This window comes from Schistocerca cancellata, chromosome 1 (genome assembly GCF_023864275.1).
Source record: "Schistocerca cancellata isolate TAMUIC-IGC-003103 chromosome 1, iqSchCanc2.1, whole genome shotgun sequence".
In the NCBI taxonomy this organism is placed as follows: Eukaryota; Metazoa; Arthropoda; class Insecta; order Orthoptera; family Acrididae; genus Schistocerca; species Schistocerca cancellata.
Window position 1 is genome coordinate 1,048,267,369 of NC_064626.1, and position 25,190 is coordinate 1,048,292,558.

At 38.2% G+C, this 25,190-nt stretch overlaps 1 protein-coding gene across 1 annotated transcript in view; it reads right to left on the reverse strand.

Annotated features, from left to right (window-relative positions):
- LOC126090404 (formylglycine-generating enzyme) overlaps positions 1-25,190 on the reverse strand; it is a 123,037-nt gene that overhangs the window by 45,052 nt on the left and 52,795 nt on the right. Inside the window, exons 2-3 of the mRNA XM_049906984.1 lie at positions 11,517-11,688; positions 774-957 (exon numbers count right to left, since the gene is read on the reverse strand). Of these exons, the coding sequence (XP_049762941.1) occupies positions 774-957; positions 11,517-11,688 (356 nt within the window). The remainder of the gene's footprint in view (positions 1-773; positions 958-11,516; positions 11,689-25,190) is intronic.

Below are 25,190 nucleotides of genomic sequence, written 5' to 3' on the forward strand. Positions count from 1 at the left end.
AGCAGCAATCTTATCTTTTCCTTATATTGTTGATATTCAAAAGTTAAAAAATATGTAGAACCATAAAAAAGAAAATATGTAAATACAGATATAACACAAAGAACAAGAAAAATATAACAGTAGCAATGATAAATATCTACATAACAGTAATGATAAGCAGAACTGGCTGTAACCATACAATATCGCTGGATTACCTGTCAAATAAGGTATCACTAAAATACTAACATAAAGAATATAATCTGACAACTACATAAAGTAAGTCAGCTAAGGTGATAACCAGCAGGTATTCTTCCAATAACACCAAAGGAACATAATTAATAAGCAGACAGATAGTGACAGAACCACCTACATCACATGTGTGTCAAAACCATTAGACATGTAAAAATGTAATATAATGAAAACCATTTTGTAATTATCTATAAAATTAGAAATTATTTCAAGATAATTATGAAGAGCACTAAATCCCTGTGTACTTTAATAAAACTGCTAGAAAGCACAAGAAATTACTGGAAGATTAAAAAACCTTATACTGTTTAGATCATAACATTACGTGTTGCTTGGATTGTGCTAGAGTAACATCTGAAAGGAGGACATCAACACGCTCAACTACAAGTGACTTGTGTGTGCATTTTGCTACACAGAGTGCTGAAGACTTTGGTGTTTGGGCCTACATAATGTCATTATGAAACAAAAAAAATTATAAACATAAAATATAGCAAAATGACATATCCTACTGAAATGTTTCATAATCTTATCTAGTTCACAGAACTTACTGGATTTGTGGCCGGTTCTGTGGAATGTTTTGTTTGCCACCAATCCGCTGTCCATTCCCATACATTCCCAATAATGTTGTGTAGTCCATAAGCATTTGGTGGGAATGCTGTAACAGGTGCAGTGCTGACATATCCATCTTCCCCAGTATTGTGCTCTGGAAATTCTCCCTGCCAGATATTTACCCTGAAACATTATTTTAATTCCCATTTTTTACAGTTTAACTGTAATTTGTGTAAATACAAATGTTCATAGCAGGCAGACCAATGACAAAGAGGGTGTTTGTAATAAAAGTTTCTAATATCATGCAACAGTCCCGTAAGTTGGCAGTCTTGCAAGGAACACCCTGTAGAATGTAGAAAGTACCACTGTGCATATCTGGAAAAATTATAAATTCTATTGGTATAAACATGGCTGCTCCAAGCTTAAGGTGTGAAAGCTAATAAAATTCATAAAAAAATGGAGATTCACAAGGAAGATAGATTGTCACAGCATCAAGCATAAATGCAGTAGTTAGTAGCAGCTGATCTGACTTCATTGGCACGCACCACTAGTTCAAGTCAGAAAGACTGCCCCATAACTCCACAGAAATTTATAGTAGTATTAACCACAGAGACTGAAATCCAGTAAACAAATTTGACAGAATTCATGTTTAAATGACATGTTATGTCTGATTTATGCCAATTACATGGCTTTTATTGTATGCCACATGGTTTAAGAACAGGAGTGCCAAACTGTGGAATACATGAAAAAAAATCAACTGCACTGAGCAGAAATCAATGGCCCATGTACAAAACTTGGTAGTGGGAAGTGCAAACCAACCAGCAATTCAACTAAAATAACTGAAGTTTAGAGTATGTAACTGATTGCAGAGAAGATTAAGTTGACACTTTGGGAATAAATAAGTCATAGTTTCAATTGTCTGTGAGCACATTTTTAATGCCAGTAAATGTTGCAGCATGACACTCCAGGACTTCATACACTCTGTGCAACAACCATGACCATTTATACATTGAATTTTGAGTATATTTTTTGCATTTTCCCAGACACAGTAAATTATGCCCAAACCAGGGATGCTGTGTTGCCTCATCAGTAAAATGTGATTTTCAACTATCAGCTGCCTTTGGCTGTGGAACTGAAAATCAGAGTGTTGCACTTATCTTCGAATGTCTCCATCAGGAGGTATCCATGTTGTGACAAAGCAAGCTGGGATATTTTTAATTCCCTTCTTGTTTTGACATCTGCCTACTTAAAATTCATTTTTTCATTTTTGACTATTTACTATTAACATACATGAGCATTATCTGCAGTTTCATAAAAGAGAAAGATTGGCCCTCAGTGTTAAAGAATATAACACCAGACCTAATTTTGCACTTAGTTTTAAGTATGTATTTGATATTCTAATTTATTTTGGTTATTCCTAGTTAGTTTTGGAGTGCACTCAGCCTCGTGCAGCTAATTGAGGAGCTACTCAACTGAATAGTAGCGGCTTCGGTCAAGAATACCATCTTATGACCGGGACAGCAGTGTGCTGACCCCATGCCCCTCCTATACGCATCCTCCGAGGATGACACGGTGGCCGGATGGTCACGGTGGCCGGATGGTCCCGGTAGGCCACTCATGGCCTGAAGACGGAGTACTCTTTTTTTTTCTTCTTTTTTTTTATTTATTCCTAGTTAGTAACTTTCATTATAGGGTGAAATCATTAACTATTTCATAACTTAAATTCTATTGTTGACGTATAAACAAATATAAATTCTGTAATGATTGTAAATATTTGGAAGACAAAGCTCTAGTAATCTTAAAGTATCTATTTAGCTCTATTCAAAAACATGTCAGCAAAACCAGCCCTTCATTAATTCCAAAGTAATTAACAGTTTTGTCAAAAGTATTTTTTGTGTAACTATATTTGTTAATTTCACAATTTCAACAAATAATTTGGCATAACCCTCATAGTAGAAGAAACTGCTAAAAAGAACCAATTTTTTTATGTATTCAGTTAATTTAATGAGTTAAGTTTTAATTGTAATTTCTGTAAATTTAACTTCGAACAATGTGTAGTTCCAGCCCTGATTATTGTGATGATATGTAAGGGCCCAATTTTTGGTCACGATACAGTCAGTCCATGGCAGAGTTACAGACAAGTAACCTGTGCTGGTTAGAACAACAACAATGCTTTGTATTAACTGTGGAACAAGTGTTAAACAACTAGGCCATGTGTAAAAACAGTGACAGTGTCTGCTCCACATGTACCTGAGTGTTCTTCAAGACCTGTGAACTTTGTGGTTAAACTTTTACTGCTCGTAGATGTTCAACAGGAAACTATTGTAGCAGTATGTGGGGTTTCGCCTGCAAACTAATAATGAGGCTTATCGAAGGTTAAATAATTGTGCACTGGCCATATAACTATGTAATATTGGGGGATGTGCAAAGTGAAAATTAAAGTACAATGAAACATAACTGTGCACCTATTGGCTACATAATTTGTAGAAGTCGCGTCGGAATCCACAACCCCATTTTTCACCCAGTGTAGAAACACAGTACGCCGACACCAAGGACAACAATCAAAACAATTAAAAGCAGGTGGAAATGGCACAATGTGAGAAAGAAGATTCAGAAATATCACATATGACATCTTTCAGTGGATGTGAACTAAAATGACAATTTACAGTTTTTTTCTGTATCTTAATTTTAGTTGAACACTTGCCTTGTTACTTTGTGTATATTATGTGTGTCATACAATAAACAGAATACCCTCAGATTTCATCTGAAGTAACTGCCATACTTTTGCATAGCTCAAAGAGTCACATTTCCTACAAAGATCCACTTCATTTTCATTACAATTATAATTATGTCTTCAACTCAAGTCTGTTCCATGATCCACTTGTTCATTTTCCTGTTGTTCTTGGCAATGCCAAACAATGTCCTCGTTACTTGCTCAGCACCCCTATTTTTCTTTTTCTGTCCATCCAGTTATTATAAATTTCTACTATTTTCTTTTTGATCTGATCATTGTACATTATTTTAGTTTATTGTAACTATTTTTCATACTTGCTCTATCACTTTTTTTAATCTGATGCTTAAGTTTACTTGTACTTGAGGCAAACAGTACAATGTCATAAGCAAAGAAAGGTGTTTCAGATATGATCCATTAACATGAATACCTTTTTTGATTATTAACTCATGGATTTAAAAAGACTGCTGAGTATACTTTTGGTGGATAGAGAATCTCCATGCCAACTCCTCTTCCAATTTTTAATTAATAGCTCGTTCCTAAAAGGTCTTCTCTACAGATTTTGTTCAAAGTGAATCACAAACGTTCTCAAAACCTATGAATTTCAGATGAAGTGGTAATTTGTACTTATTGTTCCAATCCATAATTCTGATAATGGCTTGTAAATGGTAATTTCTGCTGTGTCTAGTTCTGAAATCATCTTGTTCCTTTTACAGATTAAAAATCCAATTTTTTCCTATGTGCTTAGTGACCATTTTAAGAATTTTTGTGCATTACAGATTGGAGACCTATTAGTATAGTATCCTGTTATATGAATTTGTTCCAGTATTGATTCTACCGAAACCCCACCATCTACAAATGTCTCTCCTTTCTCCATACTTTGAATGACACATGTCAATATTTTAATTATTAAATGCCTGTATTTCTGATTCATTTCTTGAATTATACAAACATTTACGGATATCTTGGAATGATTGTATAATTTTCCCTTCTGTTGTTAGTTACTATGCTACTGGTCTGGTGCGATGTCTACCCACCATAAACTTCTGTTTTACCTTCTCAATGCTATTTTCATATTTCCTTGTTTCTCTTACCACACATTCATTATATCTTTTGTGTCCTTCCAGTCGTTCACTAGTGATTCTCACCTGCTTTGCTGATGGCATAAGTTCATTTAATAATTGTCCCTAAGGTCTATGGAAGTATAATCTTCATTCTCTAACCAGCAAAATGTGCTGCTTAATTTAATCTAGTGTGCCTCCTTATTGTGTAGCTCCATGGCTCAGTGCATACGCACCTGACAACAAATCTAGAAGTCTAGGCTCCAATCTTCTATTTGTACTAGCACTAGCACATAACTATTTTCACCTCTGGCAGTAATTTGTTACTGTAAAAAATGCAGGATCCCTACAATAGTTGGGTAACTGTATCCAGGGGTTGGAGGAAGGCAAAAACACACCACACCCAAGAGGACCGTGTCTAGTAAAGCACTGCGATGTTCAAACCAACCTTCAACCTGAGGACAGCTTTACTTACCTACCCTTAAAGTCTCAAAACCTACATTTTCTCCTTCTTGTCAGATGAGTCTTTTTCTTTCTAGCTCTGTATCTCTTTTTACACTCATCTGTGATCACTTGCAATTTGAAAAGGGTTTAGAAGTGTCAAATGCTGTGTAATTTATTTTTTGATGGATGAAATCATGAGCGATGAAATAGTGAAGGCAGCAGAGGATCGAGTAGGTAAAAAGACGAGGGCTAGTAGAAATACTTGGGGAACAGAAGAAATATAGAAATTAACTGATGAAAGGAAAAAATATAAAAATGCAGTAAATGAAGCAGGCAAAAAGGAATACAAACGTCTGAAAAATGAGATCAACAGTAAGTGCGAAATGGATAAGCAGGGATGGTTAGAGGACAAATGTAAGGATGTAGAGGCTTATCTCATTAGGGGTAAGATAGATACTGCCTACAGGAAAATTAGAGAGACCTCTGGAGAAAAGAGAACCACCTGTATGAACATCAAGAGCTCAGATGGAAACCCAGTTCTAAGCAAAGAAGGGAAAGCAGAAAGGTGGGAGGAGTATATAGAGGGTATATCCAAGGGCAACGTACTTGAGGACATTATTATGGAAATGGAATAGGATGTAGATGAAGATGAAATGGAAGATATGATACTGCGTGAAGAGTTTGACGGAGCACTGAAGGACCTAAGTCGAAACAAGACCCCGGGAGTAGACAACACTCCATTAGAATTACTGACAGCCTTGGGAGAGCCAGTCCTGACAAACTCTACCATCTGGTGAGCAAGAAGTATGAGACAGGTGAAATACTCACAGACTTCAAGAAGAATATAATAATTTCAATCCCAAAGAAAGCAAGTGTTGACAGATGTGAAAATTACTGAACTATAAGTTTAATAAGTCACGGCTGCAAAATACTAACGCGAATTCTTTAGAGACGAACGGAAAAACTGATAGAAGCCGACCTCGGAGAAGATTAGTTTGGATTCCGTAGAAATGTTGGAACACGTGAGGCAATACTGGCCCTACGACTTATCTTAGAAAATAGATTAAGGAAAGACAAGCATATGTTTCTAGCATTTGTAGACTTAGAGAAAGCTTTTGACAATGTTGACTGGAATACTCCGTTTCAAATTCTGAAGGTGGCACGGGTAAAATACAGGGAGCAAAAGGCTATTCACAATTTGTACAGAAACCAGATGGCAGGTATAAGAGTTGCGAGACATGAAAGAGAAGTAGTGGTTGGGAAGGGAGTGAGACAGGGTTGTAGCCTCTCCCCGATGTTATTCGATCTGTAAATTGAGCAAGCAGTAAAGGAAACAAAAGAAAAATTTGGAGTAGGTATTAAAATCCATGGAGACAAAATAAAAACTTTGAGGTTTGCCAATGACATTGTAATTCTGTCAGAGACAGCAAAGGACCTGGAAGAGCAGTTGAACGGAATGGACAGTGTCTTGAAAGGAGGATATAAGATGAACATCAACAAAAGCAAAACGAGGATAATGGAATGTAGTTGAATTATGTCAGGTGATGCCGAGGGAATTAGATTAGGAAATGAGACACTTCAAGTAGTAAAGGAGTTTTGCTATATGGGGAGCAAAATAACTGATGATGGTCAAAGTAGAGAGGATATAAAATGTAGACTGGCAACGGCAAGGAAAGCATTTCTAAAGAAGAGAAATTTGTTAACATCGAGTATAGATTTAAGTGTAAGGAAGTCATTTCTTAAAGTATTTGTATGGAGTGTAGCCATGTATGGAAGTGAAACATTGACGATAAATAGTTTGGACAGAAGAGAAAAGAAGCTTTTGAAATGTGGTGCTACAGAAGAATGCTGAAGATTAGATGGGCAGATCACATAACTAATGAGGAGGTATTGAATAGATTTGGGGAGAAGAGGAGTTTGTGGCAGAACTTGACAAGAAGAAGGGACCGGTTGGTATGACACGTTCCGAGGCATCGAGGGATCACAAATTTAGTATTGGAGGGCAGCGTGGAGGGTAAAAATCATAGAGGGAGACCAAGAGATGAATACACTAAGCACATTCAGAAGGATGTAGGTTGCAGTAGGTACTGGGAGATGAAGCTTGCACAGGATTGAGTAGCATGGAGTGCTGCATCAAACCAGTCTCACGACTGACGACCACAACAACAACAACAACAACAACAACAACCACCTCATTTTAAGATTCATTTAGCTGTTTCCAAGGACCTAATGCATGATCACAACATTTCTGGCAATTTTAAGTTTCCCACTGTAAAATTTGTTTTTGGTTTAGTTTTCATTTTAGAATCCCCCATTGTCATCTTGCAGTGAGATTTGCTGTTATTTATCATCTTCTGTAACTGTCAGTAGATGTCGTCTACCTTCTCATCAGAATGTGAGCATGCTGGTACACGCCAGTACATGTGAATGAGTTTTGAAGACTATCTTTTCCCATCTACATACCATTTGTTTTTATCCAATTACTCTCTAATTGAACTGATTTTTGACACTCTAGTTAAGCAACATATTGTTCCCAGATAAAAAGTAGTAGAAACAATTGTGTTCATTAGTTAAATATTACTGGCTACTTCCACATCTTCAAAAAGCAAGGTGACCTGATTACATAAACAATTATTTACTCTTATAATCAACCAAGCTACATACATTTACAGGCTAATTACACAGGAAAAAGAAAAGAATAAATGTTATCATTCAGTTTAATATTCACACAAGTATAAATGTGGATGATTCAAAACAAAATTATACATACTTATTATTAAGCAGTGTCACTGAAACATACATAATGGTAGACCAAAGGACACTTGCTAGTTCTGGACTTAGCTTTCGAAGTATAGCCTGCATCATGTAGGGGCATAGGCACATGCGCGTGCACATGTGTGTGAACTCCAGCTAATCAAAGGATAAGTCCGAAAGCTAGCAGATTTTCCTCCTTTTGTGTATGCCTATCAACAACTCAATACTTCTGTCTTTTGGTGAGTGGTCTCTTTTAACCTTTATGTAGTCACATTCTACAAGTACTTTCCTGTAACATTCAACATTAAACCAATATTGGTTTGGAACTTTTGGGTGCTCAACAGCAAAATTATTAGGATCTCCCTAACAATAATATGAGAAAATGCAGTTAATTATGTATAACTACTGTGCCTACTGATTGCTCTGAGGAAACTGGGTAATCTAGCCAATGTGTCAAACCAGTAAAATCTTCTCCGCAGCTGCCTGTGAAAAGTACAAATGCTGCACATAACTTACGTTTCTCAGTCTCAGCTAAATGAGAGATCAACTTCACAGGTACACTAGGAGCTGCTCTTTTGTTCACAAATACATTCCATTGAAATGTAACATACAATCATCAATACAGCACAAGCAACACGAGTGGATGAGCCTTCACACAATGAAGTATGAGGCATGGTGAAATGAATTTTTCATTCTTATATGCTTCACTGCTAACTCACATCTGCATAATCTATTCATGAGTATTTCAATATTTTATCAATTAATTTTTTCCATTTGTTAAAAATAATGGACTGAACAAAATGTTAACCCGAATATGTAAATTATTCTGTAAATATAAATTATTCTATGATGTCTGAAGCAATGTGTGTTTATAGTTCATAATTTTAAATCTCATTCCTAATTTAGCAGAGGAATTATTAACAATGATTCTGTAATGTGATGAAAATGAATGTGCTGTTTAACAAAGAAAATTATTAAAATCAGTAAGTCAGAAAAGCAAGCCAGTACCTTCCTCCAGGAGGCACAATTCCCAGTATTGATCACACAAACAATTAAAACAGAAGATAATGCTTTGAACTTTCAGAACAATGCATTCCTTCTTCAGGAACGAAAGAGTGATTGGTTGATGGAGGCTGGAAAAGATAGGATCACTAAGACCCTTTGTTAAAAGGGGCACCACCTGTTACGAGTTTCTGCTGAAAAATAAGGTAAGTCTGCTGTTAATTAGAAGTCTCATTTCAGCAGAAGCAATTATTTAAAATTATTACTTGTATTTAAGAAGAAAGAAAATCACACTTGTATATATGCAGCACAACACATGACAGTTATACAGGTCATAAGTAGGCAGGTGCTGTTAGTGTTGCTAACATGAGATTAATGAGAGAATTATCTCCAAAGAATGGTTTTTATCCAATGATAATTACTTGTGCACAATGATTTAATATTTTAATACCAACAAAACTAGACTAACTAGCTTATTCAACTGTTAAAAAAAATCTTTATCTCTCCATATGTCACTGGGTAATGCTTCACTATGTGTCAATAAAAGACTACTACATCTTTGCCAGGAGCCTGATATATTGTTTTACATGCTAGAGTTTTTCAAGTCAGATGCTTGAAACATGTCCTTAATTCAGTTAAGGCTCTGGAACTGGAGGAGGAGTAGTAAATCATGAAGAAATACTAATATGCAGGGCTCTTTGGAAACAATGTGAGATCATCTTGCCTTCAGCTATCGAGCATAATTCATCATTCCACCAGGGGAGACTGTGTTTACTATTGTGAAGATGAATGTTTCAATGACTGGATGTATGACATTCATAATATGGTCCACCATATCATGCTTATCACCTCTGTTTTTCAATGTAGCCAAATAGTTGCACAATAATCAACTCACTCTGATTAATATTAATTTTGGCAGATTTTTCTATAGGTTTCTTGTTATTGTAGGTGCACTCAGATTTGAAATGTCAGTAAAATAACAATTATTACCCACTTTTTAATCATAATGTCTAGAAGGGCAAAATGCACACGCAAAATTGTCTATGGAGGAAGGTAACACTATTGCTCAACTTAAGTACACTGTATAGCTTCAGTTCATCATACAAAGGTTTTGTGACAGAATGAGTCTTGAACTGTTGGCACCTCTGTGAACTAAATAGAGCACTAGAATGCATGATGAGAATTAAAATTCACTTGGGGGTATAACCATGAGAATCGTTTTAACTCTTTGGTGATCTCTCCATGAATAGAATTATTTTGCCCAAAGTACACCAAACATACAGTAACAATAGGTGACACATGAATGAGCAAAGAACCCATTTATAAGTGGATCTTAATGGAAATATGCTCCAACTAACATGGTACACTGAAAAATAAACTCGTGCCATTCTATACTTTTAGACTCTAGAGGGTATTCCTGTGAGGAGCTAATACCATAGATGATGGTTCTTTAAAAAAGTTGTTCAATAAATCTCGCTAAAACTGAATATCTTGCACTGGGGAAAAATGATGCAATGGATTTGGAAACTGGCAAAAAAGGAAGTCAATCTTTTAAATATCTTGGAGTAATATTATCTGTTGGTGGAAAGAACGCAAATAATGTTGAACAAGCCAAGAAGACAATCAGACAGTTAAATTCTGTTTCGTGGAACAAAAACTAACAATCAAAATTAAAAAAGTAATATACCATACAACTACGGAAAGTATTGCTATATATGTGTCAGAAATCTGGGAAATTAATAAAAGATATAAACAAAGGTTTCCTGCAACGGAAATAGACTACTGGAGAAGTAGTTAGATGAATATCAAGATTGGATCACAAAAGAAATGTGGAAATATGGAGGGAAATTGCAGTTAGAGACTATCATATACACAACTGAAACAAAAAGGCTACTTTGGTATGGGCATCTTTAAAAGATGGATTGTACAAGGTGTCTGAAACATATATGGCAGTGGATACCTTCACAAGAAAAAAAAAAAAAAAAAAAGGTAAAGAGGCCATGGAAACAGGATGTAGATGAAGGAAAGCGAAGTAGAGATTTGCAATATGGAGACTGGAGAAACAAAAAACAACAGAAAATGGGAAGCAAGTACATTGTAGGGAATGATAGGAGCACCTTTGCACTTTGCCACATAAACATTTACAGCTGTCAAGTCTTCTACATTATTGGAAAGTGACATATGTTAGCTACTCTGTATGACCTTCCACAAATAACCCATTAATTTCAGAATCTATGGAACACAAGTATACAGAAATCTTGGATATACTACAGTGCAGTATTACCTACAACAAACTTCTCAAATGATGATAAACCTTTAATTTGGTATTTTTCAACTTTTTCTATGTTGGTAAGCTGTAGATTACTGTTTGGCGGTAAACAGAATACAAGCTGTATAATGTGATTAATGGTAGCTACCTTCCCCACTCCATTCTTAGAGAAAAAGCCAAAGGGTAATGAATATCTTTGTATGTTTTCATACAGCTCTTTTCTTACCATTACACAATATGTGCCCACTTTCTGTCCAACATATCTCTTCTTCGGGGAACCCAGCTGTCTTGTTTTTTCATCTCTGACTGTGGCTCAGTAACTCACTCATGAAATGTTCACCATGAAAAATTACACACAGACAAATAACAATACAATGCCTTTACACTGCAAAGAAGGAGATGATTTTTCACTAACAGCACAACAGTTATACTTTCTTTCCTTTCATTACATACATACATACAAAAACAGCTTTGTACTTACCAATGCTCACCATGAGGCTGAATCTTGTTGCCCCAAGGATATAAACGATTGTTGAGCCCAGCACGACAGGCATATTCCCACTCAGCTTCAGTTGGTAATCTTTTCTGTGCCCAAGAACAGTATTTTGAAGCATCATTCCAGGACACATGGATCACTGGATGATCCATACGGTCTGAAACATACAAACTGAAAATTACTTCTAAGAATGAAGCACTAAAACTAGAAATAAAAGCATCAATCACAATACACATGCATATGCATGATGCATCTTCCCAAGCTATACAACTCAGTGGGTGTATATTAACATCAGGTAAATTTTGTCTCTAAGCTTACTGTTTCTCTCCTGTTCATTAGTTCTTTAGAAGTTCCCATTTTTCGAAAATTAAAAAATAAATTAATAAATAAATAGCTAAATAAATTAGGGATTTAGGCTGAATCATTCTGTAAGCTAAATGAGAACTATAATGGACTGTCTGTCAACCAAGATTTTCCAACTGATTTTGTGAGACTGCAGGCAGCAGTGGAAAATGAGAGGGGCCACAGTTAAATGTCCTAACAAAAATGAAAAACAAGGGTGGTTATGCATCATGGGTTATGTGATTTTCAGACTTTCCAGTCCAAGTATCCATGTTTTTACAACAGGAAGATGCTCTAAAATACTCATGTGAAATGGAATAAACACATGGCCACAAGAAAGCTGCCACTTGGCTGTGATCTCTTTGCTGTCAGAGTATTAAAAGCAATAGCCTCCCATATGCCCACCCCATCCCCTGCCATTTTCACTCTCGGTGCTTCCTTGATATCATAGAACAATGATTTTAATTGTTACCTGCCAATCAAAATATAATTCAACATATATGGAAGGTAATCTTATGAATCCAGCAGTTTTGTCACAATGAAGAAAAGTGTTGTAAGTTGACCAAATCAATATATAAGGTCTCCCAAAATGAAAAGGTGACTACAGTTATTTGTAAAGAAATTTTACTAACAATATTATAACTACCGTTCATGTGGAACAGTTCACCTATACATAATTGCCACTGACACCGGTACACAGATCACAGCAATTCGGGAGTGAGTTGAGTGGATGACTTCAGTATAAAAACTTATGGGTTGGTGATGGATCCAGTTTTCCATGGTGTCCTGCACTTCCTAGTCACCGGTGAACCTCTGACCCTACTGTTTTAATGGGTTCAAGATATCCAAGTCACATGGGAAGACACCAGACCTGCAAGTAGGACTTTCAAGGACCTCCCAACAAAATTTTGGGAAGAGCTCAAGGGTCGTCCTTGGTACACACAGCTTAGCGTTGTCCTGGAGAAGCAATATTACATTTGACAGCTTTCCCCTGAGCCTGTCCTTAATGGCCTGTTTCAGCCTGAGCAACATGTTGCAAAACTGCTCATGTGTCAACTGGTGCATCCTGTATTAGTCAGTTGTGAGTATAAGTCCTTCTTCGCCGAAAAGGAAACTGAGCATTTTCTGGCCTTCAGAGGAGAGTGGGCTTTTCTGGATGAGAAGAGCCGGGGTGCCACCACTTCATGTTAATCCGTTTAGAGGCAGGGTCAAAGTAATGACAGCACGTTTCATCACACGTCCCAACGTAAGCAATGCAATTCATTTCTTGTTCCACGAATCTCAACAGATGGGTCCGGCAGGCACCCATTCTCACCATCTTCTGATTTTCTGAAAGATATCTGGGCACCCACTGTACACAACTTTACGATAACAAAGCTTTTCATGGATTATGCGATGCACAGTTCCTTTGCTTATCAACAGTTCAACAGCAATGTCACATGTGATGATCTGACTATTCGTTCTCCAGTCAAAATCATGGTGCTGATGGTGACAACATGCACCTGCCCAGGATACATCATGTCCTTGATGTTTACAAGTCCTGTTCACAATGCTGACAACACCAGAATACTGTGCATCTTGCAAGACACTGCCCTCTGTGCACCTCTTTCATCCTGTGGCAACTTTGTGAAGCAAAGAAATTGGATAACTGCTCATTGTGCTGATCAGGAGGAATACATCATGAATTGCATAAACAGTTCTCCAGAAATAAGGAAATTGCTGTGAAGCCATTAACTCAGCTGGTGCAACTGGGAATACCATCACGCCAGCTCTTGACAAACACATTCACACAATGGCATTACATAAAATGTTGCTACAGCAAAGATCTCCTCTTCAACTGGGTGTATCTTATATTTTGCTGCACACTTATTAGTTAATTGTAAAGAACAATACAGACTAATCATCAAAATGATTTATTCAAATTGTGCTGGTTGCAGAATACATTCTTCATCAAGTTTGCTGTTTTTAAGTTTCTTTGGCTTTTGAAGGGATTACCTTCAAATCTGAAACTTGAGTTTGGCCATCTGTTTTTTTTTTACATCTGAAAAGAGAGACTTTTGGTACCATATTACTGTCAGAGAACCTCCTGCTCTAATATTTCAACCTTCTTGTCAAGCCAAGATAGATACAAAACCCACGCCTACCACAGTAGTACAAGTTTATATGCTGACTATCTCTGCAGATGAAGAAGAGATTGATGAAATAAATGATGAGATAAAAGAAATTATTCAGATAGTGAAGAGAGATGAAAATATAATAGTCATGGGTGATTGGAATTCGATAGTAGGAAAAGGAAGAGAAGGAAACATAGTACGTGAATATGGAAGGGGGGTGAGGAATGAAAGAGGAAGCCGCCTGGTAGAATTTTGCACAGAGCACAACTTAATCATAGCTAACACTTGGTTCAAGAATCATAAAAGAAGGTTGTATACATGGAAGAAGCCTGGAGATACTGACAGGTTTCAAATAGGTTATATAATGGTCAGACAGAGATTTAGGAACCAGGTTTTAACCTGTAAGACATTTCCAGGGGCAGATGTGGACTCTGGCCACAATGTATTGGTTATGAACTGTAGATTAAAACTGAAGAAACTGCAAAAAGGTGGGAATTTGTGAAGATGGGACCTGGAGAAACTGAAAGAACGAGAGGTTGTAGAGAGCTTCGGGGAGAGCATTAGGGAATGATTAACAAGAATAGGGGAAAGAAATACAGTAGAAGAAGAATGGGTAACTTTGAGAGATGAAATAGTGAAGGTAGCAGAGGATCAAGTAGGTAAAAAGATGAGGGCTAGTAGAAATCCTTGGATAACAGAAGAGATACTGAATTTAATTGATGAAAGGAGAAAATATAAAAATGCAGTAAATGTAGCAGGCAAGTAGGAATACAAACGTCTCAAAAATGAGATCTACAGGAAGTGCAAAATAGCTAAGCAGGGATGAATAGAGAATAAATGTAAGGATGTAGAGGCGTATATCACTAGGGGGTAAGATAGATACTGCCTACAGGAAAATTAAAGAGACCTTTGGAGAAAAGAGAACCACTAGCATGAATATCAAGAGCTCAGATGAAAACCCAGTTCTAAGCAAAGAAGGGAAAGCAGAAAGGTGGAAGGAGTATATAGAGGGTCTATACAAGGACAATGTTCTTGAGGATAATATTATGGAAATGGAAAAGTATGTAGATGAAGATGAAATGGGAGATATGATACTGCATGAAGAGTTTGACAGAGCACTGAAAGACCTAAGTTGAAACAAGATCCCGGGAGTAGACAGCATTCCATTAGAACTACAGACAGCCTTGGGAGAGCCAGCCCTGACATAACTCTACCATCTGGTGAGCAAGATGTATAATACAGGCAAAATGCCCTCAGACTACAAAAAGAATATAATAATTCCAAAGCCGAAGAAAGCAGGTGTTGACAGATGTGAAAATTACCGAACTATCAGTTTAATAAGTCACAGCTGTAAAATACTAACACTAATTCTTTACAGACGAATGGAAAAACTGGTACAAACCGACCTCAGAAAAGATCAGTTTGGATTCCGTAGAAATGGTGGAACACGAGAGGCAATACTGACCCTACGACTTATCTTAGAAAATAGATTAAGGAAAGGCAAACCTACATTTCTAGCATTTGTAGACTTAGAGAAAGCTTTTGACAATGTTGACTGGAATACTCTGTTTCAAATTCTGAAGGTGGCAGGGGTAAAATACAGGGAGCGAAAGGCTATTTGCAATTTGTACAGGAAACAGAAGGCAGTTATAAGAGTTGTGGGAGACAAAAGGGAAGCAGTGGTTGGGAAGGGAGTGAGACAGGGTTGTAGCCTTTCCCAATGTTATTCAATCTGTATATTGAACAAGTGGTAAAGGAAACAAAAGAAAAATTCGGAGTACGAATTGAAATCCATGGAGAAGAAACAAAAACCTTGAGGTTCGCCGATGACATTGTAATTCTGTCAGAGACAGCAAAGAACCTGGAACAGCAGCTGAATGGAATGGACAGTGTCTTGAAAGGAAGATACAAGATGAACAGCAACAAAAGCAAAACGAGGATAATGGAATGTAGTCGAATTAACTTGGGTGATACTGAGGGAATTAGATTAGGACACGAGACAAAGTAGTAAAGGAGTTTTGCTATTTGGGGAGCAAAATAACTGATGATGGTCGAAGTAGAGAGGATATAAAATGTAGACTGGCAATGGCAAGGAAAGTGTTCCTGAAGAATAGAAATTTGTTAACATTGAGCATAGATTTAAGTGTCAGGAAGTCGTTTCTGAAAGTATTTGTATGGAGCATAGCCATGTATGGAAGTGAAACATGGACGATAAATAGTTTGGACAAGACGAGAATAGAATCTTTCGAAATGTGGTGCTATAGAAGAATGCTGAAGGTTAGATGTGTAGATCACATAACTAATGAGGAGGTATTGAATAGAATTGGAGAGAAGAGAAATTTGTGGCACAACATGACTAGAAGAAGGGATCGGTTGGTAGGACATATTCTGAGGAATCAAGGGATCACCAATTTAGTATTGGAGGGCAACGCAAAGGGTAAAAATCATACAGGGAGACCAAGAGATGAATACACTAAACAGATTCAGAAGGATGTAGGTTGCATTAGGTACTGGGAGATGAAGAAACTTGCACAGGATAGAGTAGCAGGGAGAGCAGCATCAAACCAGTCTCTGGACTGAAGACCACAACAACAACATCAAATTGTCAAGCCTTCTGGGAACAGGCTCAATGTGTGTGCATTTCCTGAAAAGCCCTCAGCAACAACAATGAAATGAAGGACTGGATGATTCTGTAACAATGATGCTGCACCAATATCCAAGAACAGCCCTCTACAGTCTTAAGCGAATTTCTACTGAAAAAAATAATCAGTTGTTGTAGCATACTACACACACACAAGTGATAGACAATTACCACACTTTACTAACAAGTCAGTCATATTCCATAGCTTGCAGGAGAATGAAAGAACTGGAAAACTACTGACAGGTAAGGCAGAGATTCAGTCACTTTACTCAAAATAAACAGTCAGTAGAGACATAATAAGAATTAATGTAATCAGATGCTTAGAACGTAGAATCACTGGTCGTCAAATTAACAAAGAGGTAGCAGTGCATCTACATGAAGGTAGCAACTCAAGACTAGTTTTCGTGTATAATACCAAATATATGCAAGATTCTGAATGGAAAGGAGCTGCTCCTTTTTACAGAATACAGAAAGTGCCTTTGCTCTGACTGAAGCAATTTGTTAGTTAATTGAGGAGGAAATATCCCTGGTAAGCGCTGCTGGAAGAAACTTAGCAATGTTGCTAGACGATTAACACAAAAATTATAATTTCCAACATTAAACATTATTGCAACAAATTTCAACAATAAAGAGCTGCAGTACTATTCTCACATGAAAAGCAAACCAATAAACATTTTCCTGATAATATCACATGTGCATAATGGTATATTATATGAATGTTCATCTTTGGATGTATTAGGGGCGTTCAAAAAGAAAGAGCCGGAGTCTGGAATATGTAAAACCAGTGACAGGACAATAATATTGTGCCGTGTTTAACGAGGTGTGGTTCCGACCACAGTGTGGAAGTTCACAGTTCATTGCTAGAGGGCATGCGTGCACGTCACGTGACTACACATAGCTAGCAGCAGCATGCATCAATCGTCCAACACTGCCAGTTGCATTGCGAACAATGACATGGAGGCGTCAAAAGAAGAGCATAGAGGTGTTATTCGTTTCTGACAGTGGGAGAGTAGGAGGAACAGACATTCATCGATGAATGTCAGAAGTTTACGGCAAACAATGCATGTCCCTTGCCAGGGTCAAGGTGTGGCACAAGTGCTTCAGGGCAGCTGATGATGCACATGTCTGGAGCATCACACTGCATTACCGATGACATCATCCAGCTGGTGGATGCATTCATTACTCAGGACTACTGGGTGACAGTGAAAGCCATAGCCGCTGTGGTCGGATTTAGCATCGGAAGTGTTCACACCATCATGAAGGAACGACTGCACATGTGCAAAGTGAGTGCCCAATGGGTGCTCCACAGTGTTCAACCACACCAGAAAGCATGTCAAATAGCCCACTGTCTTGCTCATCTGCAGCCCTATGTTCAGGAAGGGAATGCGTTCCTGGCAAGAGTGGAGGCTAGAGATGAGTCATGGTGTCATCACTTCAAACCAGAATCAAAATGACAAAGTCTCCAGTGGAAGCATCCAGGGTCACCACTACCAAAAAAAGACAAGGCCATCCACATGAGTGCAGGAAAGGCTATGCCGACTACTTCTTTGATCAAGATGGTCCCCTTCTGATTCACTTCCTGCAGCATGGGACAACAGTGAATGCCCAGTGTTACTCGCAAACCTTGACCACCCTTCGTCAAGCAATCAAATCAAAATGACCAGGCAATCTCACCCATGGTGTCATTCTGCTCCACAACAATGCAAAGCCTCATACGGCCAACACAGTCACGGCATTCCTGCAGAAATTCAAATGGGAGGTTCTCGGCCACCCTCCATACAGTACAGACCTTTCTCCCTGTGATTATGCCATTTCTGGTCCCCTTAAAAAGGCTCTGAGGGGCAAACGATTCACCTCTGACAACGATGTCCAGCTGTACATGGGGAACTGGTTAACATCAGAGCCCCGGGAATTTTATGAGAGAGCCATTCACTGCCCTGTGTCTCAACAGCTAGGGTCAATACTTCTAACATATGGGTACTGGTTACTGTAGTTATGCCTCTGGCTTGTTTGTTTTTGAATGCCCCTTATACATCAGCTTTAGTAAGCATGAACATTACATTCAAACAAAAATTAACATTAGAATACCATAGAACGAATACAACTGCTGTTACTTCTATGACTGCTGATTTATCGGAAATATTAGTTGAAAAGACCTGTTTCAGTTCAAATGGCTCTGAGCACTATGGGACTTAACTTCTGAGGTCACCAGTCCCCTAGAACTTAGAACTACTTAAACCTAACTAACCTAAGGACATCACACACATCTATGCCCGAGGCAGAATTCGAACCTGCGACCGCAGCGGTCACGTGGTTCCAGACTGAAGCGCCTAGAACCGCATGTCCACACTGGCCGGCAAACGTGTTTAGCTTTCTCTTTTTTTATTATTTGCTTTCTCAGAACATTCCAGATAACACAATAAATTCATAAAAATAAACACACAAAAGTCCACTCAATTCAGCATTCACTATCTTACGCAAATAAATTTCACTTGATTTTATTTTACATATTCTCACTTTCACTTTTCCTTGATCTGCTCTAAACAATTTCCAACACTATACTGACATATGTGGTTCCCCATTCCTCCTGGATACCCTTCTGAGCTGGAAAGTATTTTCACTGTGACAGAATAATTAAATATTCAAGAGTATTCATGAACATTCTAGACGGAACTTTCTGGCCACTCTCAGCCACTTCAGTACTTGATTCCCAGTAGCTTCACTTTCCATAAGTAGTCCACTGGTGCAGTGCCCACTTTTGACACCTATATCTCTGAACCGAAAAGTTAGTATTTATGGACTGTCCCAACCATCTTGCACCTTCAGTTACAATTCAGCAATGGTTCTTGCAGGTTGTGGAGACCAACTGAATTCCCACTTCACCATATCCCACAAGTGTTTTCCTATCGAAGGACATATGTTGTCCTGCTTGATAACCAAATTACCTCCCCCCTTCGGAGGCTGCATAAGCACGGACAGATTTGAGGCCCACCCATTTAGTGTGTGTGTGTGTGTGTGTGTGTGTGTGTGTGTGTGTGTGTGTGTGTGTGTGTGATTGTTTATCGGTAAAATGTCCCATTACGGCAGCTTTCTTCTTCTTCTTAGTCTTCGTCAAATTTCATTCCTCGAAGATCTTTCTTCAGTTTGGAGAAGAGATAGTAGTCACTTGGGGCTAGATCTGGACTATAGTGTGGGTAGTCAATCTCCTGGAAGCCATATTCCTTTATAGCAGCCTTCACAACTGCCACTGTGTGCTGGGATGCATTGTCATCGTGAGATGAACACCATGTGACAACCTTCGTTGCCTCTCTAGTTTGATGGAGTAATTTGTGCAGAAGTGGAGCATAATATTGTGCATTCACAATCGTATTCCTTTCTTTGATATCAAGTAAGAGAATTCCATTGGAATCCCAGAAGATTGTTGTCATGGCCCCTTTGCGTACTGAGTGACTTTCGCCTTTCTTGGCGGAGCTTCGCCTGGTTTATGCCATTCAAAAGATTCTCTTTTGGATAGAGGATCATAATAAAGAAACATAGTTTCCTTCCCTGTAACAATGAATTCCAGTACTTATTTCTGGTTGTCACGGCACAGATCAAAAACTTGGTGCAACAACTCACATGCTGCTCCTTTTGCACAGCAGAGAAGTCTACGCACCCATCTTGCACTGACCTTTTTCATGTGCAAGTAATCATGCACAAGCCAAAACATAATTGTTTTATGTAAGTCTAACCTTACTGCATATCCTTGAGTTTCAATCATTTGTCATACAGAACTTCACTTTTAACAACAGAGATGGTTTCCTTAGTCACCACCTCAACAGGTCGACCAACACAGGAATCATCAGCAATGCTCTGTCCACCTAGAGGAATCTGTTTAGACCATTCCTTCACTGTGGAGTATGAAGGGAGAGCATCACCATAAATACCATCTAAGTGGACTTTGATTTTAGCTGGTGCAAATCCTTCTTTTGTCAGGAACTTTATCACTGCATAATACTCAATTTCATCCACTGCAATAGCATAGCACACACTGTCTTACTCGAACCAGTGTCACCATTCTACTGAGGCTAGCAGTGGGCTATAATTCAGGTGCACATCTACTGACAAGTATCGATAACTCCCCTCCAAGGCATTTTAATCTTCACACTCATATTCAAGGTCAGGGCGAAAACTTATGTAACCTACCTCGTACTGGCTACTTTTATACAGTCTCATGGAGGTTGAAAATTATGTTGTGATATGCTTTGCTGGTTTCACACTGTGCACCTATTATGTAGTGCCTTTTGTGTCCTATCAGCTGTTTTTACTTGTTGTTGAGCAGGGGACCACTGAAAGTACACCCACAACAATCAGATGTGTAAAGTTGGGAACTGATTACGTGAAGGAAATGTTGCTAGTATGGAACAACATACATTAAACAAAACAACTGCATCATTAATTTGTATTTTCAATTAACCAAAAACATTAAACCATTGCCCAGTACATTGAGGTGACAAAATGTCATGGAACAGTGATCTGCACATACACAGACAGTGGTATTATCACATACACAAGCTATAAAAGGGTAGTACATTGTTGGAGCTGTCATTTGTACTCAGGTGATTCAGGTGAAAAGGTTTCTGAAATAATTATAGTCACAGGACAGGAATTAACAAACATTGAACACAGAATGGTAGTTGGAGCTAGACGCATAGGACATTCCATTTTGGAAATCATAAGGGAGTTCAATATTCCAAGATCCACAGCATCAAGAATGTGCCACGAGTACCACATATCAGGCGTTACCTCTCACCAGGGACAAAGGAGCTGTGTTGGCATAAAGTTGTCAGTGGCAACGAACAAGCAACACTGCACAAAATAATTGCAGAAATCAAATGGTTCAAATGGCTCTGAGCACTATGGGACTTAACTTCTGAGGTCTTCAGTCCCCTAGAACATAGAACTACTTAAACCTAACTAACCTAAAGACATCACATACACCCATGCCCGAGGCAGGATTCGAACCTGCGACCATAGCAGTCGCGTGGTTCCAAACTGTAGCACCTGGAACCACTCTGCCACCTCGGCCGGCCTGCAGAAATCAATGTGGGATGTATGACAAACTTATCCATTAGAATAGTGGAGCAAAATTTGGCACTAATGGGTTATGGCAGCAGACAAATGACACGAGTGCCCTTGCTAACAGGACAACATCGTCTGCAGTGTCTCTCCTGGGCCCATGTCCATATTGGTTGGACCCTAAACAGCTGGAAAACTGCAGCCTATCCAAATGAGTCCCAAGTTCAGTTGGTAAGAGCTGACTGTAAGGTTCGAGTGTGGTGCAGACCCAACAAAGCCAAGGGCCCAGGTTGTCAGCAAGGTAATGTGCAAGCTACTAGTGACTCAATAATGGTGTGGGCTGTGTTTACCGGGAATGGACCAGGTCCTTTGGTACAACTGAACCAATCATTGACTGGAAATGGTTATGTTCGGCTACTTGGTGCCCATTTTCAGCCATTCGTGGACTTCATGTTCCATCACCATGTCACCGGGCCACAATTGTTCACGACTGGTTTGAGGAACATTCAGGACAATTTGAGTGAATGATTTGGCCACCTAGATCACACCCAACCTGAATCCCATCAAACAGTTCTGGGGCATAATCGAGACGACAGTCCATGCACAAAACCCTGCACCGACAACAATATTGCAATTATGGGCAGCTATAGAGGCAGCATGGCTCAATATTTCTACAGGGGACTTCCAACGACTTGTTGGGCCCGTTTCCGCATCGAGTTGCTGCAATACACCGGGCAAAAGGAGATCCGACATGATATTAGCAGGTATCCCGTGACTTTTGTCACCTCCTCATTGTCTATATGTATAAACAAAAGTGAGATGAAATCGTTGGATTCTGCATCTTTGGAATTTTTTTCGTGTCTTGACGCTCTCACAGAAAATACCATATCCCACTAATGTCTCCACAAACGCTTTCCTGAAATAAAAGTTTAAAACTGTAATGGCGTTTACTGAAGAATCCACTTCAACATTCTTATGGAAACTGGTGATAAATAGAAAATTTTTCAGTGACTCAGCATAAATGATAATTTACAGAAATTGAATGAAACACGATAAACATCCCTCAACTCACAAAGTGTGGTCACACGCACTGTGTGAAAATTTTTGTACTCACTCTCCAAGGACAGTTGTGATGGAATGCTTTGACACTCCCCTACCCTCCTTAAACTGACAACCCAACAATGTTTTGCTGTCGGTTACATTATTGCATTTTTTGTTTGTTGCTGATACGTGTTACAGATAGGTGTTAGGATTTCCTTGCCAGCGCCTCATGAACTACGTACCTGCTTTCTTCAGTATGGTACTGTATCATACAGAATATATCAGCAGGAACGTGTCAGTTTTAACTGTGCCGAGTTTGATAAAATTGTTAATGGTGTAAGGAGGTAGGTGTCAGTGACACAGATCAAGACACAGACAAAAAAAATGACAATTTTACAATAACCAGTGATAACAGTTCTGCTGTCTAACAAGAGCGTCATTCAGAGGAAGCATTTCAGGAAAATAGTGATGAGGATCTGTCTGTTTCTCCAGTAAAAGTTTTAGTTACAATCTAATGTGTTATGAGTGATACCGGTTTAAGAAAAATGTCCATTCCAACAAGGAACGCCAATTTTGCACACTTTCTTTTGGACCTATCAAGTGGAATTTTTATAAGCAAATTTAAACCCTGGAATTTAATTTCATGTGGAAATTTTCTTACTACAGATATGGTATAACTTTTCAGAATGTAAAATTCACTTCTCTAACAGTCCATTTATGTGTACTTTTTAAAAAACTGCAATATATGTGATTTTGTGTGATATATAGCCAAATGCTGCAGGCTTCATTTAATGCAGTAAAATAAACAAGGAACATTGAAACAATACTTAAATAATTGTAAAAATAAATGTTATATAACAAATTAAAAATTTCAACTGGCTTGTACCTTAAACCTTGGTTTAAACGTATGGGTTCTATAGACCCCCTCTCTTACTATAAGTTACAGAAGTGGCATCTCATGAGTTAAGGGATATACTACTGCGAAACAGCAGGGATGGGAGCGTAAATCAATCCTGTTGCGCAAATTCGTAATAACGCACAGCATACCAGAGTTCAGCAAATCATATACTTAAAAACTCTTATGCAATTTTGTAAAACACACAAAATATGGATTAAAAAGTAGAACTACGGGGAAATTAATCACCAACGAATGTCAAGAGCAAGGCCGAAAAAGTATTAATATCATGTTTTTTTGACATTGCGACGATACTAAATATTTTTTTTAAATTTTTATCACGATCTCTGTGTAAGCTTAAAATTCAAGAAAATATTGAATAAAACAAGATTCTTATTTTTTAAATTCATTTTTAAATTATTTTATTTTTAGTTCTGTGTGATTAGTTATGGTTTAAAAGTGAAGTAATCATGGAAGAAAACAGTTTTTTACTATTTAGTAAAATTTCATGAACCTCACAAAATCAATAAGGCATTCCATCAGAACACCAAGAGCCCACTGTGTTCCGTCAAAGGAGGCATTTTAGAAACGTTGGTCTAGAGTATAGTGTGCAAGCTATAATTCTTAAAAAGAAGAAGTGGCTCTAGGGATGGGGATCAAGCACACGTTAGTATTACAGTTCTGAACATAGTCTACTAATTAGTTTGTACCACATAAAGCTCTGCTAGGTTTCTTCATTCAGATTCCAATGAAAGCAAGAGACATCTAAAAGCTTTATCAGTCATCAGTCTTCTGACTAGTTTCACAGGGCCCACCACAAAATCGTCTCCTGTGCCAACCTTTCCACCTCAGAGTAGCACTTGCAACCTACGTCCTCAATTATTTGCTGGATATATTCCAATCTCCATGTTCCCCTACAGTTTTTACCCTCAACAGCTCCTTCTAGTACCATGGAAGTTATTCCCCGATACCTTAACAGGTGTCCTGTCATCCTGTCCCTTCTACTTGTTAGTGTTTTCTATATATTCCTTTCCTCACAAATTCTGTGGAGGAACTCCTCGGTCCTGATGTTATCAGTCCACCTAATTTCTAATATTCTTCTGTAGCAACACATCTCACATGCTTTGATTCTCTTCTGTTCCGGTTTTCCCACATGCCACGTTTCACTATCATACAATGCTACACTCCAAGTGTACAGTCTCAATTTTTTTCCTGAAATTAAGACCTATGTTTGATATTAACAGACTTCTCTTGACCAGGAATGCCCCATTTTGCCAGTGCTAGTCTGCTCTTTATGTCGTCCTCGCTCCGTCTTTCATGGGTCATTTTGTTGCCTAGATAACAGAAATCCTCGACTTCATCTGTATCATCCCCAATTCTGATGTTAAGTTTCTAGTTGATTCATTTCTGCTACTTCTCATTACTTTCATTTTTCATTGATTTACTCTCAATCCATATTCTGTACTCATTAGACTGTTCATTTCATTTAATAGATCCTGTAATTCTTCTTCCCTTGTACTGAGGATAGCAATGTCATCAGTAAATATGTGAATCTTATTGATATCCTT